Source organism: Astyanax mexicanus, chromosome 18, assembly GCF_023375975.1.
Source record: "Astyanax mexicanus isolate ESR-SI-001 chromosome 18, AstMex3_surface, whole genome shotgun sequence".
In the NCBI taxonomy this organism is placed as follows: Eukaryota; Metazoa; Chordata; class Actinopteri; order Characiformes; family Acestrorhamphidae; genus Astyanax; species Astyanax mexicanus.
Window position 1 is genome coordinate 19905252 of NC_064425.1, and position 21140 is coordinate 19926391.

The following is a 21140-nucleotide window of genomic DNA, read 5'->3' on the forward strand; positions in this document are numbered from 1 at the left end:
AAAAAGGCTTGTTGAGCGAATAAAATTCCTATAGGCCCCTGGCACCATATATTTGCATCTTGGGTGTGGCCTTTTCCTTACTTACCATCTTTGTGTTTGTCTGTTGCCCAAAGCTACCTTATTCTAGACATGCATTTGTGTAATGTATGTGTTGATAGCCAGCAAGCTGTAAGTGCTATTTATTTTTATTCAGTGTTTCTGGTTGTCACAGTGTTTTGATTTGGAGCAGCAGAGTTCACATTTGTGTTGCTCTTATATTATGCTGTCAGTATTGGCAGTTCTATAACAATATGCTAAATATGTTAAGAATACATATATTAAGTCAACACAATTATATAAGCCCACAATGCTTGAAAAACCATTTGAGTTAAACAGTTGTGTGAACAAAACTCATTTAAGTTGAATAAAGTTATCATTTAGCCTTAACTTTGTATGTATTTACAACTTAACTGAGTCAAATCTAAATAATCTGACTGAGTTAAGTTAAGCCAATGAATATATTTTTCAGTGTGTAGTTTCTGACATGAATAAGGCACCCAAGAAGAACACTATCCTTGAGTTTTTCGCTAACCAGTACTCCCATTATATAACCTTTAATTGGTCCTCTGTAAAATAATGTCCTAAAGCCACTGGATATATTTATTATCTGTTTAAAACTCATTAGCCATTATTATAATACTTGCATTATAATGTTCATTAATTTATTATAAGATAATGATGAGGTTATGAGGCATAACACTAGTTTATAATCATGCTTACAAAGAATTATTAACAAGTTTTATTGAGTTGTAACTGAATTTATAATGGCTAATAAATACAGGATGTACAGCATGATTACCAACACTTTAAAGTAAGCATTAAGTTAAAAGGAAAATAAAGCAAACAAATCCAACATTATTTAAAGTGGTTTACTTTTCCATACTATGTAAGTGAAATATGATTGTTCTTAACTTCCAGAAATGTTCATGCCTGTCACATTTTTATCTTTATTTTTTTTTAATGATTACCTTTTTGACAAAAACAGATCCTTGATCTGCACTAATAAGAAGCTTTATGAATATTAATCAAGGGGTGAGCTATTTTATGAGGTACTAATCACTGCAAATCTCACTGAAAAAAAAATATTGTTTCAACTTAACTCAGTCAAGTCATAATTTTGCTTTGACTCAGTTAAGTTATAAATATACAACATCTTAAATTAATTTAATTTAACTAAGTCAAGTTATCATTTTAATTTGACTTCGCTAAATTATAAATATAGATATTTTCAACAAATTTAGCATGGTTTTATAGAACTGCCAAAACTGACACCATAATATTGGGGAAGCACAAGAGTAAACTCTATAGCTCCAAGCCAACATACTGTAGCAATTATGAACACATAATAATGGTAATTTTCTCTTACAGTCTAAAACACTGAGGCCTGGCAAGCAACACAAATATAACACAATTACATGCCTAGGATAAGGTAGCTTTGGGCAACAGACTACACAAAGATTGTGAGTAAGGGAGTGGCCACACTCAGTATGCAAATATATGGTGCCAGCAGCCTTATGGGAAAGCTATATGAACACTGTGGCAAGAGCCACCAAAAAATGTTTTGGACCCAAAAAAAAGGGGGGACCCAAAAAAACTTTGTCTCCAAACTTTTTAGGACCCAAAAAAGTTCGTCACCCAAAAACAATTTGTCACCAAAAAAATTTGGGACCCAAAAAATGTTCATCTCCAAAAAAATTTGGGACCCGAAAAAACTTCGTCACCCAAAACAAATTCGTCACCAAAAAAAATTGGGACCCAAAAAAACTTCGTCACCACAAAAAAAATTGGGACCCGAAAACTTTGTCTCCAAAATTTTTCGAACCCGAAATATTTGCGTCACCAAAAGAAATTTGGGACCCGAAATGTTTTTTTGTCACCAAAAAAATTTGGGACCTAAAACATTTTCGTCACCAAAAAAATTTGGGACCCGAAAAAACTTGGTCTCCAACATTTTTCCAGCCCGAAAAATTTGTCACCAAAAAAAATTGGAACCCGAAATATTTTTCGACACCAAATAAATTTGGGACCCGAAAAAACTTTGTCTCAAAAATTATTCGAGCCCAAAATTTTTTCGGCATCAAAAAAATTTGGGACCCGATAAAACTTCGTCTGTAAAAAAATTTGGGACCCGAAAAATGTTCGTCACCAAAGAAATTTGGGACCCGAAAAATTTTCGTCACCAAAAAAATTTGGGACCCGAAAAAATTCATCACCAAATAAAATTGGGACCCGAAAAATTTTCATCACCAAAAAAACTTGGTACTCAAAAAATTTTCGTCACCAAAAAAATTTGGGACCCGAAAAAACTTCGTCTCCAAAATTTTTCGGGCCTGAAAAATTTTCATCACCAAACAAATTTGGGACCTGAAAAATTTTCATCACCAAAAAAATTTGGTACTCAAAAAAAATTTGGGACAAAAAAAAACTTCGTCACCACAAAAAAATTTGGGACCCAAAAAATTTTTCAACACCAAAAATTTTTCAACACCGAAATATTTTCGGCTCCAAAAAAAATTGGGACCCAAAAAATTTTAGTCACCAAAAATATTTGGGACCCAAAAAACTTTGTCTCCAAAAACATTTGGGACCCGAAAAATTTTCTTCACCAAAAAAATTTGGGACCCAATAAAAGTTTTTTTAACTCATTTTATTGAGTTGTACTGGCCGGTAAGTTCACTCAATTTGGGGTCACGTGATGCCATCAACCTGAGAAGACGTGAGCGCCAGAGCTCCTCAAATTTATCTCTGTTTTTGTTTATAATAGCACTGCAGTAAGCCTTTAGTTTACATTGGTCAGCGTGGGATACTTTCTGTTGCGTTTTGTGATAATGGACCGTCGACCTTAACCCAAAAAAGAAGCTCAGAAGACCGCTAAACTTCACAGCGAGGACGGAGGTAAAGATGGCGCCCAAGCTAACTCACCCACTGATGACTCCGATCCTGAGAGCTCCTCATCTGAGCTTCGGGCTTCCATTAACAGTCTACTGAGCAACGCATTAGCACAACGGAAGATCTGATGAACGGGACCTCGACCGGCTCCAAGTGAACCGCCAAGATCGGTTCTGGTCAGATTTTTACGCTACCAAGACCGAGACAAGGTGCTAAGAATAGCCAGAGAGATGAGAGGCTTCACGGTGGAGGGGAGGCGAGTGAGCATTTACCCATTTATTTGTGGGAAGATCTCTGTAGAGATGGGGTTACTTCTACCATAACTCAAGATACAGATTGACTCAATTTAATTTCTTACACCAACTTCATTATACTGCAGCTAAGCTGCATACTTTTAATTCAAATATTTCCCCTCTTTGTTACAGATGTGGTGTTATTGGTGGTACTTTTTTACACTGTACATGGTCATGCCCTAAAGTACATGACTTCTGGCAGAGAATTTGTAACACATTATCAGAGATGTTTGGTATTTCTTTTCCAGTAGATCCAGAAGTTTGTCTATTGGGTAATTTTACCAACTCGAACCTTAAAATGGTTCTGCTATAAGGCTTACTGAAATCATTTTAATAGCAGCTAAAATCTGTGTTGCTCGTACCTGGAAACTTGAGACTAATATTCCTTTCCAAATGTGGATTTCTGAAATTAAACTTTGTATACCCCTAGAAAAGATCATCTACCTTTTGAGAAACAAATTGGATATGTTTTACAAGGTGCGGCAGCCCTTCTTTGACTACATTGAAAAAGACTCCTTTGACCAGACCGATTGATTTCAGGGGATCTAAGATCTTTGCAAAAAATTACCTTTGATTATATTTGCTAATTGTACACTAGGTCGACCTAATTTGTATTAAATATATTCATACTTAATATTTAACTATATTATACTGTATGTCATTAGAAGATGTCAATTATGTATTATAAATGTTTATTTATTTTTATTTTTATCTTTTTCCCTTCTGTTTGTTGTTTAATTACATATTCCCATGTTTTCTATTGTTGTGTATTATATTGAAAAGAAAAAAAAGCAAACAAAATAAAATATACCAAAAAAAAAGTTCACTCAGTTTGATGATATTAGTTCTCCTGACTAAACCACAAAATCACGCCACAGAAGACTTGCAATTTTGGAGAAAAGCCGACCATGATCTTGAGACTTTTAAATCTCTGGCCCTCAAATTGACCAATTGTATTGAAAAACACAAACATAACTTGATTTTGTACACAAATACATAACCTTTACCATTACAGTAATACCTGTGTGTCTAAATTGACAAGTAAAAAATCCTTCTAATTAATTCCAGAGGGGAAACTCTTAGACTCCCATGGAGAAATGTCTCATAGAAGACAAGCTATATAACTTAGTTTCTAGAAGCTTGAGCAGCTCAAACAGCTAAAGCTCTGTGTGACAAGCTGAGACTCCAAGTCTTTCTGTCAGTTTTCTTAAAATAATTATAGCATGTCTTGGTATGTTCTGGGATGTAATTTATTTATTAATGTTGTTTTTCCTTAATTATTTTAAAATTGCACATTAATTAATTGCCATTATTTTATAATTTGTAAATATACTATTGTTGACTGTGTTGGCAGTCCATTGTGTTTACTGTGTAAATGTGTTTTAACAGTAATAATAATTATGGCACATTTTAACGTAACTCTTATTTTTACGGCCTTTGGGCCTCCTAGTCCGCTCAATTATGGAGTTTTCTTTCTCACTTTGGTGACTTATCTTACAACTGTTTTTGCTAATTTCATTTTAATGCTGGTGATTTACTGTGACACGAGTCTCCACAAGCCTATGTATATATTTGTATTCAACCTGGCAATTAATGGACTGACTGGGTGCTCTGCTGTTCTTCCTGTCATCATGAACTACCTTGTTGACAATGTAAAGAACATCTCCTATACTGGCTGTTTACTGCAGGTCTTCTTTGTAAATTTTTACGGATCGTCTGGATATGGCCTATTAACAGTCATGGCTTATGATAGATATGTTGCTATTTGTAAACCACTGCAATATCACACCGTTATGACACCAGTTAAAGTTAAGCTGCTTCTAGCAGTAGTGTACACTTCCACTATTTGTTTTTTAGGCGTACAAGTATACTTCACTTCAAATTTGCCTCTGTGCGGATATACTGTAAACAAGCTGTTTTGTGATAACCTGGCAGTAGTAAGTCTGTCCTGTGTTAAGAGTGCGTTTGTAGATATATATGGTCTGTTTGGGGTGGTTATTTTTGTTGTTTTACCTCCGGTATTTGTCATCATGTCATATATAAGAATTTTGCTCATTTGTTTGAGAGCATCTGCAAATGCCAAGCAGAAAGCTCTGAAAACCTGCGCTCCCCATTTAATCACATTTATGAATTTTTTATCAGCCAGCCTCTTTTCTGTCATATATAATCGATATAATAACTTTCTTCCGAAAGAGGTTAATGTTTTTATTTCAGTTCATTTTATTATGCTTCCACCTCTTCTAAACCCACTTATTTATGGAATAAGAACTGAACAGATTAACAAAAGTTTCAGGAAGCTTCTACAGAAAAGAGTTTTTGGTCTTGAATTTCCTGTAAAAACTGATGATCATGTAAAAAAAATCAGCATTTAGCTGCTTGATTAAGAAGTATGAATTGATGCTGTGTAAATCAAAGCATTGTTGTAAATAACTAAGTATACACTTTCTATGTTGTTTGGATGTTAGGGATGCAGTATTATCCTTGGAAAAAAACTGTTTAATTGCAGTGTGTGTGTGTGTGCGTGAGTGTGTGTTGACTGGAGTGATATACTACAATCCTTGTATAAAACTCTGCATATAGTAATAAATAACATTTACTGGAATTATTGGTCTCTTATCACTATGTGTAACATATGCAGAATGTCATGATACAGTTAGAATTTTATTTGACCTATGTTTGTCTCTTTAGACTGAGCTCCCCTGATAATATTGCGCTTTAATTTAGTACGTAATATTTTATAAACCTAATTAGCAATTTATAAGAGAATATATATAAAACAATATTTTAAATTACAAATAACATTTTATTTGTTGTTGAAAATTGTAATATGACTTTTTGATACATGCATCTAAAGCAATACTCATTTTTTCCTTGTGGTTTCTTTTTGGTCTCCCTGCCCAGTATGAGTCTGGTTTAGGGTCCTCTGTGCTCCCATGCCCTGTTATGCACTCCTGGTTTCTCTGTCTGTTCACAGTGCTTTGCTGGATGATTTTGGGCCCTTCCCTCATTCCTAATCCACATCTGATTCACATCACATACTGTAAACCCCAGGCCATGACTGCTTGAAATTTAAATAAATCCTCTAGACAAGGGGTATTTAATTAGGATTCAGTACGGTCCAGTTAGAGAAAGTTTCACCAGGCCAAGGTCCAGACCGTCGCTATTTTTAACTTGCGTTATGTTAACAACTACTGAAAGACAAAACAAATTACACATACTAGTATATTTCAACAATATGTATTGTTTTAAATAGGCCTGTCACAATAATTACATGATCAACCTATCATAAAATAAATGGAAACACCCTCAATAATTTAACTTATCGAGTCTATTAATGTGAATCTGTATGTTAACTTTGTTTTAAAATGCTATATTTATTCAATTTTGATTTTATTTATATTAGATTTAGGCCTGCCTGTCATGATAATTATGAATGACAAACCATTACATTTACATTAGCAGACACTTTTATCCAAAGCAACTTATAATGATGTGCAAATACTGATGTACATTAACAATAAAGGACATAGAAGTTCAAAGAAAAAACATTTTTAAAAGGGCCTAAAAGAGGGCCAAGGTGAGTAGTGTGTTAGAGGAGGAAAGGAGGAATGAGGTTAATGTGGTATTTTCTCAGTGTCTTCCTTATGTAGAGTCACCTGGAATAGTTTTCTAAGCATCTTAAAGAAGTTCCTGGAGCTGCTGAACAATAGTTGCTGCATGTTGTGAAGCTCCAGCTCATCCTAAATCACCATCTCAGTTAGGTTTAGGCCAGGGCACTGTGGAGGACAAACACTTGTTTGTTTACTAGATAATATGTGTCCTGTAAGTGTTTTCATGTCTTAAATATTAATTGACAATGTAGAAAACAAATTAAACTAAGAAATAAAGAAAAACACTGAATCATAAGTAGATTTATTGACACTTTTAATACAGTCTGTTTCAAATATATTGGCATGTATTGGTTTGAAACAAAGCACTGGAGTCACTTGTGCTGGTGTTCGTTTGCATGATTAAGTTTTTGGGCTTTTACTAGTCAGGATGGCTCAGCCTGTATTAAATCAGAAGATATTTTATCTATAATCTTAACCAGAATCTTTTTTTTTTCTATTTTCTCGCTTCTGCATTTTTGTTTAAAGAGAAAACCTCTATATTAATAAATGTATTGAAAGCACTTCATGTTTTTTGCGGTTTTGCATATATGGTAGTAATCTGTAATTGTAGATAACATGCTATGTCATGCTGTTATTACAAATAAAAATTAGTAATAATACATTCTTAGTAGAATTTAGACAGAGTAAAACAATAAGACAAGCCGTGTACTACAGTATTTACTACCTTATTTAGCTGTTGTGTTTCCGACTGTTGGTTTATATAGCATGTCTTGTGGTGTACCACAGGGTTTTATTATAGAGCCAATTAAACTGCTGAATTGAAAGCCTGAAGTGTAGCTTACATACAGGTTCTAATGGGAAAAGCACTAAATACAGATAATTGTAATGTTAGGAAAATTACAGAGATTTTAGTAATATTTTAATAAAAGCTGATTTGTTTCTAAGGTCATCTAGTGAACCACCTTCAGGGTTTCCGCCACGTTCATTTCAGTGCGGCGGTCCGCCACGCCTTCGTTCTTCCCCGCCACCCTTCGTGAAAATTCGGAGCCCGGCGTTTTTCCCGCGCTTGATCAGCGTTGCCCCGCCCTCTCTCGTTTCTGACACTGGAATTTGATCATCTCGACAGGACACCGGCTGTCAAACTGGACAACTGAATCCGAGGTATGTGGCGCTGAAATGATGTTTTTTTATATTTGTGAACAAGTTGTTGAACATTGTTCAAGGGTTATATCGGTAATATGTTGTAGACGTAGCCTACACAACACGGCTGTTTTCGCATGTTGCATCTATTTCGGGAGGCTACAGGTGAGGGCTTCTCTAGCCGTTCCTGCACATGTAGCAGGGTGGCCGCGGGTCCTTAAAAAGTCTTAAATGGTATTAAATTTCATTTTTGTCAAATAAGGCCTTGAAAAGTCTTATTTTGTCTTAAAATTTCAACCAAAATGTCTTAAATTTGCCGGAGCTAAATTTAGGGGGGAATAATTCCGTCAGCCATGTGTTGAACTTCGGGGGTGGAAATCGGTAGTTAGTCATGCAGTGCCAACATAACGCGCGCGCGAGAGAGAGAGTGTGAGTATAGGACACAGCGAGAGAGAGAGAGACTGAAACATAACGCGAGAGAGAGAGAGAGAGAGAGCGAGAGCGCGCCTGTAAATAGCGAGAGAGAGAGAGACTGAAACATAATGCGAGAGAGAGAGAGAGAGAGAGAGAGACTGAAACATAATGCGCGCGCGCGAGAGAGAGATGAATTAAACAGTGATTAAACAGCTTCAACTTACGCAGGTGTCCACTCAGGCTCACTCACCTGGTGGAGTGAAAATCACGCTATGTTTCTGTTTCTGGAGCTGTCATAAAGCAAGGATGTAGGGCCCTAGAATAGAGGCACCCTAGAACAGCTCTGTGATGCATTTGTTTTCACGGTCCAGTAAACATTTTATTGTAATTAAATTAAAGATTAAAGATATTGATATGTATAATTTAACATTTTGTGTTGCACACTTTTACGTTTACCGTATCTGAAAAAAGAACAATAAGGATTTATTTTAAAGAAACCTACTTTTTGCAACTTTTTGTTTTAAGTGGGCATTTTTCAGTGACAGTTGGAAATAAAGAAAATAACTGGAAACATGTGTAATTGTGTTATATCGTGATATCATTAACGTGATATAAATTATCGGTTCCCAACCGGGGGGTCCTGCCACCGCACCTTCAAGGAAATCCTGGGGGAAACCCTGACCTTGGTATGCTTCTAATATCACAGTTTCAGAACCACTGGCCTACAGGATAACATTGTGTTTGGCATTCTAACACTGATGTACTAACCAGGGATGGGTTTCCCAAAAGCTTCCTAGCAATAAGATTATTCTTAGATGACTGAGCACTCTCTCTCCATTTTAGATGTTCTTAATCCTTAGATGCTTTTTGGACTGAACTTTCATATGTGCTTATGTGGATTTTTTTGAGCACACCCAAGCAGGAAAAGTGTTCCAACCCGCTACCAGTGAAGAAATCTGCCTTTTTTCATTTTTGCATCAAGCAGACAACAAAAACAGTGATTTTATCTTTATCACATAAAAAAATAAACACAACAATAAAATCATACAGCAAAAATTAGTATTAATACAATCAGTCCAACAATACGGACAGTGGTTACTGGCCCTGCACCTAAAAAAAAAGGTACACCTCAAATCTTTTTTATTTCAGTGGTTTGTATTTTTACCATATATGTAAATCTGCCATTTTGACTTCTGTGTGCATGCAAGCAAGGGTTAATATTTATGTGTCAAAGTACAAATATATAAGATGTATAATAGATATAACAGAGCATGTCTCAAATGAGTCAGAAGGTGAGTTTAGACACAAATGCTAGTCAGGTTGGCTCAGATTACAATCAGTTACAATCTATTTTAATCTATGCTCTTTATTTGGCTGTACATAATGTAAAAATGAGACATAAGCAGACTATGAGCTTACCTCTGTAGGTGCACAAAGAATGTGAACGCTTTATTATTTATTACGAGAAACAAAACATTTCTAACTGTGATTAATCTTTGTCTTGAATGCCATCTTTATCTTAGTCAATCTTATTCCGTACATAATAGGATTCAATAGTGGTGGACAAATCACAAAGTAAACTGAAATTATTACACGTAACACGGGAGGCATGTACACCTTATTAAATCTACTTGAAAACATTTCAAATGAACAGCCAAAAGAAAAATTCAACAGCGAAGCAATATGTGGTGTACAAGTGAGTATAGCCTTTTGTGTGGATTCTGCAGAAGAGGTCAAACAGGCTCTCCAGATCTGTATGTATGAATATATTATCAACAGTAACGGAACAAGTATACTGATGATGGAACCGACTGTGCCGTAGATATTGCTCACTGTGGTGTCTGAACATGCAAGTTTCACAATAAGGTAGTTATCACACCAAACTTTCTCTATAACATTTGCACATAATTCTAAGTTTAAATTTATCAAAAGATTGATGGTGAATTTGGCAAACGAAATCAGCCATACCAGTCCAATGAGTGTATACACCCTGGTGTGAGTCATTATGCTGCTGTAGAGTAAAGGGTAGCAGATAGCCGTATACCTGTCATATGACATAATTGCTAAATTCCCCAATTCTACTGACGCATATGTGTACAGTGAAAAAATCTGTACATAACAATGAGCAATCGGCACCTCATGCAACTTGGATAACATGTGGGTTAAAATAGCAGGGAAAAATGCAGCACTGCCATATAATTCATTCACAGACAAACTACAGAGAAACATATACATGGGTTCATGCAGTGTCCTCTCGACAGAAATCACTCCAATCAGCAGTGAATTCGCTAAAATAATTGTTATGTATAACAGTAACAAGATTGTAAAATAAAGGTACTTGATTTCTCCCACATCCATGTAGCCAGCCAATACAATGGTAGTGTATCGTGTTGAATTACTCATGATTTCTTATATGTAAAAAAAAAAAAAAAAAAAAAAAAAAAAAACAACAGGTAGATAAATCTGTTGACAATTGATTGGTACAATATTTTATGTACGTAGAGTATTAGTGGATCTAAATAGACATATTATTTACAGAATGTAATCTACATGCATTAGAAAAAAAAAATCTTCTGGATGACCGTTGTGGTGACCAGATATATGCAGGAACAGTAGTGATACTTAAATTTTTTAAAGGAAGATCACACCACTGCCATGTCAGAAGCACACAGGCGTAAGCAGATGGGCACTGGTTAAGAATCCTAAAAAAAAAAATAGACAAATCAAAACACTGATTCAGAAATAATGCAATGCAGAATTAATCACAAAGATCTGTTTCAATAAATATAAACATTAAAATAAAATAAACATTCTGAATATCAACATTAAGCCCCTCTGCATCTGTGGATAAGATTGTGATCTATGAAACCTGTAAATACATCTTTAAAATGTAACAGCAATGTCAGTGAAATTGCACAAAGGCAAAAAAATGTTTTAAGAAATTAAACCAATATACTTTTAACACATACACACTGTTAAAAGAGAACAGTTAAATTACCCATAAAACAGTACATGAAATACAGAGCTTCAATGAAGTCATATAATCCTCAACATTTCCCGTGCAATACAGGAAATTGTGTTGTGCTGCTGCTGTAAAGAAGTTGGTCTAAATTTATAGGGTTGAGGTGAGGAAGTGATGATGATAATGTGTCCAGGAAATTGTATGTCTACTGCTTTTTCCTTACCATGAATTTACATATAATTATGACTATGTGCCCAGTAAATCAGTTATTGTGAGTATAAATAAATTAATTTAAAACACAAAACAAATTAAAGTGAAGAAAATTAAAAGAGTATTCAACTGTAGGTAATTATTAGAACTGACCCTGATATATTTCAAAACTACAAACAAAACATATTTAGAGAATTAGAGGGCCTACTTTGACTCTAACTTATTTTTGGGTCACATGTGGTGCTACTAATGCCTTTCCATCTGTAACTTTTTTTAGGCTCAATAAAGGTTTTAAAATCTGGTGTATCTTTTGATGCTTCTTTATCATTTCTATTGTCAGGCATCATTGATATATTTTTTTATATACCATCCCAGCTAAATGCTGCTTCTGCCATTCATGTTTAAATCTGCAAATGAACATGTGATTTCAGAATTTACAGTGCTAATTTCTGGCATATATTAGTAACCTACAGACTCACTGTTGTTTTTTATTATTCTTACTATTTTTGCCAAACCAGACAAAAATGCAATGTGCAACACATGTATTATATTTTATAATTATTTTTTATTTTGTAGTGTGTCTAAAAAGGTTAACTGACCCAACTGTTACATGATATTGTGGTATAAGGAGGGTTAAAAACAATTTTAGTGTTCTGTTCTTTGCACATGGACATCACACTGTCCCCAGCAACCTGCTGCCAATACTGCCCATGTGTAAATCTGATGGGTTGATCATTTGCCTATCATCGCTGTCCAATGAAAACCAAGTATCTCCAAAACATCAACTTTACAGGAGAGAAAAAAAACTTTCAGTGCAAGTCAATGTTAAAAAAGTTTATTTCAGGTTAATTTGAAGTATTTCTCTTTGTCCGTTCATCAATATAGTTTGGCAAAGTGTAAGGGTCAGTTTGTCTGTCCAAATTTAGTAGAAAACTAAAAATCACCATCAACACCACTGTTAGAACTGACCACCTCACTTCTGATCTACCATGCATGTTAATATGGATCAGATAAATGCTGGATGTGGTCCATGTTTGGGCAGGATGAACCTTTGAAGTGAGTGATGTTTCCATTCTGGTCACTAAAAAGATAAACATTTGAGTGCTCATCATTGCTGAAGAAAGACACTGGTGCACTCTGAGCACACTCAGGTAAGCCCCCAAACTCCGACCAAACCCACTATGGTGACATGCTGACAACTAACAGTCACTAGCCAAATAGAAGCTGACACTCTTGTTGGATTATCAGATGCCAGACAGTGGCACTGTGGCTTATAGACCTGACTGAATATCTGGCAAATATAGTGGTTGAGAGGTGAGATTGTTTGATTCACAGCTGCCAGTAGGCCTTACAATTATACATCAGTGAATATACAATTAGCTACTACAAAATGCTGCCAAATGTTTCCAAACTATTAAGTCTCAATGCAGACAGATGCATTTCTTCTGGTTTGTGTGAAAACATTAAACGTAATATCAAAAAAAAAATCTTTGGGATGTGCTGGAGAAGGCTTTGCGTAGTGGTCAGACTCTACCATCAGTAATGCAAGATCTGGGTGAAAAATGAATGCAACACTGGTTTTCTACAGTGAACACTGTGTACATAATCACCAACAGTAAATAATCAGTATGCTGCAATTCGTCGAGTGATTCAGTGAACAGAACCTACAGTGTTAATCACTGGCCTATAAAAGTAACCTAAAGGCCTAGTGTAACCTAAATTGGCAATGTAATAGTAAGGTAGGTCAGTTAGTAATATGGCTGGCCCAGGATATACATCAATAACTTAATATCTGTTCAGTTATTTCCAATTTTTTTTATATGCAGTATTTATGATTGAGCCTCCACTGTTAGGAGTAAATGACATGAACTGCAATTAAGCCTCATTTATTTGGCGCCCTCTACTGTCTTTCAAATACCTGTGGTACTGTATTAGGCATTTAATGGTGTGTGTTATTAGAACTCATATAGTGTCAATTAGTTCAATGTAACAATATTTGTTTGCACTCGGACAAGTGAGAATTAACTAATGGTCAGTTTACCTTAGAGATACATCCCTCTGGATTGTCAAGCAACTATTACACTGATCTTCTTGGCCTCTAAGGATTTACACTGCAATTAAGGTGTTGTTAAAGTTAAAGGATAACTATACTCAGGGGTATAGTAAGATATAATGACCTAATATTTAATGTGAAATGACAGTTGTCATATTCCTATTCTTTAAATTGGAGAAAAAATGCATGTTTTTTTTCCATAGAAGTAATAATAAGTAAACAATGTACTCAAATCATCCAATAAAGTAATAAGAAATAATAGTCTACATATAACATATAACATGCTTCAAATATTACCACAGCCAACTTTGAACAGCTGTACAAGCATTGAAAAAATAACACTGTTGATATTGTAATGATATCAAAACAATATTAACTTTCATTTTATCATCTGGGAGTATTAAATATATTTCATTTTGAAACATGCTATATTTTAAAGCTTTATTACTTGAAATATAGACCAGTAGTCCAGTATGACACAACGTTAAGGCTTTTCCTGAATACATGGCCACTGGGACATAATTAGATGAGCTGTAATCCCCAAACATATTGAGGGACAAAGTCCTGTCACCTGCTCCCACACCACCTCCAAAGGGACATTTGATCGGCGTCAGAATAGACTTGTGGTGCCTAACAAACATGTTTGTCAACACTGCATGACATCCTGGAGGAATAATACTAAGGACACAGTATCCTAATGAGCACACATCATCCATGATAACACAGGAGGCCTAAAGTGACAATTTAGGCCTTGGTGGCTTTACATGGCATGGTTTAAACACTGTATTCCAGATTATACACAATTTTTCCATTGTGCGATTCATCTGGATATTGTTTTTTTTGTTTTTATTTTGAATGATTGGTTGAAAACAAGCCAAAATATATACCCACTTCCCAAATATCTCTACAAAAAATGAATTAAATCCAAGTAATTCCATGCCTACCCTTAACATACTTGGCTATTCAAAATACCTTGATGTTATGGGGACAACTTCACTTCATTTGCTTCAGCCTCTTGAATAAATAATACCTGCATTCAAGGTATTAAAAAAGGCCCACTGGCAGCTTTAAGCCCCTATCACACATGCACAGCAACCCATAAATTTCCCAGTCATTACCTAGAGAAACTGTATGTGTGAAAAGTGTGGTTATCCTGCCAGGCCCTTAGTATAAAGTTCAGGTAAACGTCAGACTAACTACTATTTTTGTCCAACTAGATCTAGTTTAAATATACAGCTACAGTATTAACATGATAATTTATTTTCATATTTACTCCATTATTAATGAATCTATCAGTGTCTTTAGGCTGTAAGCAGGCGGGCAATTACAACTGCCAACTGCATATGAAGCAAACAGTGTGGCAAATATTAAAGTGTAACAGGCTATAAAGACTGATTATGGGGAGTCTTAAGTTAATGTACAGGCAGCTCATCTATATGCCACATTCTGTCTTGTTGAGGTGGTTAAAAGCTGGCTGAGCTAACACTTAGAGCTCTCAGTGGGTCTGTAAGCTACTAAAATGATAGAGCCAGTGATAGAGCCTGTTAGCCCTTATCATTGGATCAGTATTAGATACTATACATGAATCTGATCAGGTAAAGGTGGGCTGCATGTTACTGGGGACAGTATGACACGTGCACACATAAATCCAGGACCAGGGAATTCAACCAAATTATTTTCATTTTAACTAAATACAAATCTTAAAGGCACCCCAAAGCATCATGGGAGCACTCAGAGAACACATTATTATCATCATGTCACTCTTTGGGTTAAATTATCTGAATCGTAGGCAGTTTCAGGAATTTGCAACACAAGCCGCTACCCCAGGCCTGCTCACTGCAAGCCAGTGATAGGTTATAGGCTATCAAACAGCATACCTTAGTAACTTATGGATTAAGAAAAATACATCACACTACAAAACGCAATTCATTTACTATATACCGTATTTTTCACACTATAAGGTGCCATTAAAATCCTCTATTTTTCCTAAAAATCGCCTTATAATCTGGTGTTCCTTTTGTATGTATTTTACCAGTCAGGTTGTAAGGAGCAATAAAGACACTCTGCTGAAGTGCAGCGTTTTACAGGAGTTTCAGTTTAGTTCTCCAGCAATATTAGCATTAGCTGCTAAGCATGCTAACTGCTAGCCCCGGCTAGCACTGTTGGAGTAGCTAGTCGGGCGGCATTAGCTGGTAACAGCCAGTTAGCTGCTAATGTTAATGCTCCAGCTTTAGTGGAACTCTGGAAATCTAAGTTTACTGTAAATAAACAGAAGTGCTTCACTCACCCAAATTAACAGTTTTCAGGAGACAAATATGTGTAGATTAACATCCAGCGGTAGATTTATTTAAGAATTAGACTTTTGTTTACTTTACTTAGCTTAGCTTTACCTGCTGAATTAGAAGGAAAACTTGGCTTAGTTAATAGTGTCGCATAAAATGCGTTTATTGATTGTGCACCTTATAATCCGATGCACCTTACAGTGTGAAAAATACGCCATTTTTAATTATTTATTTTTTTCTGGCTTTAATATAAAACCAGTCAGCACATGGCACACGTTTAAAGTGAACTAGTAGTCTGGACACTTGGTTGACACTGTTGGGGCTGTAGCACTGTAGTATTGATGTTTGAGTCTTAAATTAACAACACAAATGTTCAGTGCTGATTCTAGCTTATACAGTGCTTCCATGATGTGTGGGGATACTTTTTGCAATCACATTGATAAAACCTCACATATAGCTTCTGTTTACAGTAGACCGTTATGATACAACTGGCATAAATATGTAAATTTGCTGAGTAAGATTAAATACCTAAGAAACCTGTGAGTGCATTGAATGAAGAAGAGATTTCTACCAGAAATTAAAACAGGACAGTGTTTACTCTTTTGTAACAGAAGTAGTTAGACCCCAAACACAATATTCATTCTAATAAAAAACATTCTTCTTTTTTTACATTCTTGAATAGTAAAATCAGTAATTCTTTATACTGAATGAGGTTAATTTAGGTCATTGTGTTTGTTTTTTTTTTGCTTAATTTTTTGATGATGTCCTGAGTTGTGACCACACAGTAAACAGTTCAGCAGTGGGACTAATTAAGGTGTTATATTGCATCTTGTATCTATGAGAGGCAACGTCTGTGTGGTGTTATCCACTGAGAAATTGTGGACACCCTCCTCTTCTGGGATTGAAGAAAGAGCCATTTGAGAGACTGACCTGTAACAAACATGTTTATTAAAGCCAAATGACACCACTGAGGGACACAATGAGCATCATTAGGTCTCTCTACAGATTTCTGGAAGCCATGATGAAATTTGAATGCTACTTTTATGTTTTAAGTTTTATAGGTCTTTTATAGGCCTTATTTAATAGGTTTAACACATCATACAATACACATAAAATCATAAGTGCTTACATTAAAAATGACTTGTATTATTTCTGTATACTCATACTTACTGATGGTCCCACACAATGACACATGCTTATTAAAACATACACACTTATTAATTTACAACATACCTTAACTCTTTTTAAATTAACCTATAGTATATTGCGAAAGACTGCAAGAGAAAGTTTTCTTTTTTGGAAAATGAAGGCCCTTTCTCAGCTTATAGATTGTGTTTTACTACAGTATCCACTACCCACTCAATCTTACTAGTGTTTAGGGTTATACTGTGTATACAACTCAAATAGATGAATGTTATATATTTTAAAAAATCACATTAATTAAAAATGCAAGATAATAAATCCCTGCCATGTCATGTAATGTTTATATAATAATGTAGCAACATGGGTCTTCCTGCATTTTTGTTTTATTCTTGTGTGACTTACAGGCCTACACCCTATGTGACTGCATAAAAAAAGATATGCATTACTTTCTTAATTAATTAATGATTTAAAAAAATCCATTATCTAATTAAAAGTCTGCAGGACTGTACTCCTTTATACATAATTATTACTTCTAATATTTTAAAACCATGTCATAGCAATAACCGTATATTGAATTTGATATATTGATAATTTGACAGGGGATATTTAGAAACAAGAAAAAAAAAATCACTTTTACACCACTGTCATAATGTCAGCATGGGGACTTAAAAAGTAGAGTAATGTTACAGGATATTTCACAAGTATTAATCTGGTTACACAGCATTCTCCTAACAGGTCTCCTGCAGCTCCATCAAAGTTAGATCATTTTTTTTTTATTTTTTGTATTTTAAGGTAGAACTGAGAGCAAATTTTTACAAAATATACAGTACCAGTTTGTACACACCTCCTCATTCAATGTTTATATATACAGTTTCATGTAGTAAACTTAAAAGTGTTAAACAAACCAAAACACTCTGTGAAGCATTTAGATGGGCTCTTGTCTGATCTTATCAATCTTTTTCTGTCCAAACTATAGTTTACTTTACCGTTTGCTCAATAAGACAAAATATTGAAAGGAATATAAATGACTATTAAATTGGATTACATAAGTAAAGCTTCCTAATTATTGTTCACTTTAAATAACTTTTAACTCAATTCAAGTTATTTATTATATTTATTTATAATTATGTATATTTGCTGACATAATAATGAGAAAGAGAGAGAGAAAGTGAAAGAGAATATTTAGGCATTTTTATTACTTTCTGCAAAGTCAAAAGTTTACATACACTAAGATTACTATGCCTTTAAACAGGTTGGAGCAGCCCATATGATGATGTAATTTCTTTGGAAGCTTCTGATAGGTTAATTGGCATCACCTGAGTTAATTAGAGACATACCTGTGGACATATTTTAAGGCACACCTGAAACATACTGCTTCTTTGTTTAACACCATGGCAAAGTCTAAATCTGCCAAGATATCAGGAAGGGAATTGAGGACTTGCACAAGTCTGGTTCTTCCTTGGGTGCAATTTTCAGAAGCCTGAAGGTGCCTTTTTCATCTGTACAAACAATTATACGCAAGTACAAACAAGTTGGTAATGTCCAGCCATCATACCGTTTAGGAAGGAGACGGGTAGCCTACAGTGCCCCAGAGATGAACGTGCTTTGGCCCAAAATGTGCAAATCAACCCAAAAACAAAAGCAGAAGACCTTGTGAAGATGCTGCTGAAGCTGGTAAGAATGTGAGAATTATCCACAGTGAAACAAGTACTGTATCAACATGGACTGAAAGGCCACTCTGCCAGGAATAAACCATTACTCTAAAAGAAATATAAAAAAGACAGATTAATGCAAAGTCCCTAATTTTTGGAGACATGTTCTGAACTGTTGAACTATTTGGCCAAAATGACCATTAGGAGGAAAAAGGGAGAAGCTTGCAATCCTGAAAATATTATCCCACTATGAAACACGAGGGTGTTTCTGGGTTTTGCTGCAGGGGGGACTAGTGCACTTCACAAAATAGATGGCATCATGAGGAAAAAACATAATGTGGAAATACTGAACCAACATCTCAAGACATCAGTCAGGAAGTTAAGGCTTGGGAGCAAAAGGGTCTTCCAAATGGACAACACCTTGACTGTTAAGCTCTTTAAAATAAATTATGTAGGCCCCATTAAAAGTTCGTGGTAAATTATTGTTATTTTTATGTTGATTCACCGCCTTTGTCTCATTGTTATTAAAATGAGACAAAAATTGTTAAAAAAATCTCTAAGACAAAATTCAGTTATTACAGTGTACTTCATAGTTTGCATGTTTAGCATGTTTTTATGTTTATAATATGAATTATCGTTTAAAGTATATTTAAGTTTTATATGTTTGTTTAAGTTTTGTCTGCACAAACCTCTATAAAAAAACGCTAAATGCAAATTTGACGTGGTTTTCCCACACCAGTAGCTAATTAAACTCACTTGTGTTACATCAAAACAATAAACAAAAGGGACACAGCCAGGGGCCTTTATTGACATATGTCTGTGACCTTATACTATATAAACTCAGCCGAATGTTGAGGCTCACATTTACTTCTGGAGGAATCTCCTGCTGCTTCTGCTGTCTATACGAACTGCAGCAGGGTATGTTAACAGTCTTAGAGATGAAGAGTTTGTTATTTATTATGTGTTAAAAATGATGAAATGTTTTCTGGGCATATTGTTTGTGCGTTGATAATGATGAGAATAATAACATAATGATGTTCCTTCTTTCTTTCTTTCCAGTTCAGGACAATGAGTTCAGTGTTTGTCATCTAAAGTGATGGAAAATCAAACAATCCTCTTTTTCTCCATGTTTGAAAATCTGGGGTATCTCCAATACTTGTACTTTATTTTGGCATTGATCCTGTACTGTACTATATTGTTCTTCAACATCATTATCGTCCTTGTGATATTTCTGGAACCTACACTGCACCAGCCTATGTATATTTTGATTGCATGTTTGTCTGTCAATTCTCTGTATGGTACAGCTGGCTTTTTCCCAAGGTTGCTAACTGATTTGCTGTTGGATTCACACACCATCTCCCGTCCTGCATGTCACGTACAGACCTTTGTCATTTACACTTATGCATCATATGAATTTACAATCTTAATGTTAATGTCCTACGACAGATTTGTTGCTATAAGTAAACCCTTACAATACTACAGCATCATTACGCCCAAGGTACTTACTGTGATGATAGCTATATCCTGGATTTATCCAATGTTTTCTATTGGTGTTGGCATCATTTTGATTAACAGACTACAGCTGTGTGGTAATAATATCAAAAAGTTGTACTGTAACAACTGGATTATTGCAAAGCTCTCATGTCAAAGTGCTCAAATTGACAACATTTATGGTTTTGTTGTGCTAATAACAACTGTTTTAATCCCACTGACGTTCATTATGTATACCTATATTAAGATTCTTATTATCTGTCAAAAAAGTTCCAAAGAGTTAAGAAAGAAGGCGTACCATACCTGCCTTCCTCACTTGGTGACATTTGTTAATTACTCAATCACTATTTTCTGTGAAATGACCTTTACCCGTTTCGAGAATTTACATCCAGCAATAGCGATCATACTTTCACTAGAGTTTCTCATCATACCTCCTCTCTTAAATCCGCTCGTTTATGGCCTCAACTTTCCTGATATTCAGAGAAAAATTCGACATCTTCTAAGAACACCTAAACAAACTGTTCACTGCCAGCATGCACAATGAACAGATTTACATATCTACATTTTATTTATTTATTTACTCTGTAAATCACCTGTCACCATACACTTGGAAATCATATATATCACAAAAATAATGTATTTTTCTTTGTTTTTTGCATCTTAGAGCAAGGTAAATGAGGACTTTACTCTTGCTTAGTATTGTTCTGATTTGCCCAGTAAAGAGTCTAAAAGTGTACTTTACAATATTCAACTAAATGTATGTGTGTTCTTTTTATGTTTTTCTTATTTTAGTTTTACTTTTCCAGAGACATTTTCTTCACTTAATTGCTTCACTTAATTAGGATTTTTTTTTCTATATAATAAATATATATAAAATAGCCTTTAACTGTTTTATGTGTGTTAATATTATATGTGTTAAATGTTTTTTGTATATACTTGTAATAACAACTTAACTACTTTT

The 21140-nt window shown here is 34.8% G+C and overlaps 3 protein-coding genes across 3 annotated transcripts; 2 read left to right on the forward strand and 1 right to left on the reverse strand.

Moving 5' to 3' along the window:
- The first annotated feature begins 4387 nt into the window (after window positions 1-4387).
- LOC103029760 (olfactory receptor 10A6) lies at window positions 4388-6440 on the forward strand. Its single transcript, XM_007236789.3, has one exon. The coding sequence runs from the start codon at window positions 4622-4624 to the stop codon at window positions 5591-5593; it is 972 nt and encodes a 323-aa protein (XP_007236851.2). The 5' UTR covers window positions 4388-4621; the 3' UTR covers window positions 5594-6440.
- A 2645-nt stretch (window positions 6441-9085) lies between these two features.
- On the reverse strand, window positions 9086-11236 carry LOC103029441 (olfactory receptor 142-like). The gene has a single exon (XM_049467509.1). The coding sequence runs from the start codon at window positions 10787-10789 to the stop codon at window positions 9866-9868; it is 924 nt and encodes a 307-aa protein (XP_049323466.1). The 5' UTR covers window positions 10790-11236; the 3' UTR covers window positions 9086-9865.
- An 8315-nt stretch (window positions 11237-19551) lies between these two features.
- Window positions 19552-20749, forward strand: LOC103029022 (olfactory receptor 51L1-like). The gene is made up of 2 exons (XM_007236787.4): window positions 19552-19606; window positions 19748-20749. Exon 2 carries the CDS (start codon window positions 19785-19787, stop codon window positions 20721-20723), a length of 939 nt encoding a protein of 312 aa, XP_007236849.2. The 5' UTR covers window positions 19552-19606; window positions 19748-19784; the 3' UTR covers window positions 20724-20749.
- Window positions 20750-21140: the final 391 nt, after the last annotated feature.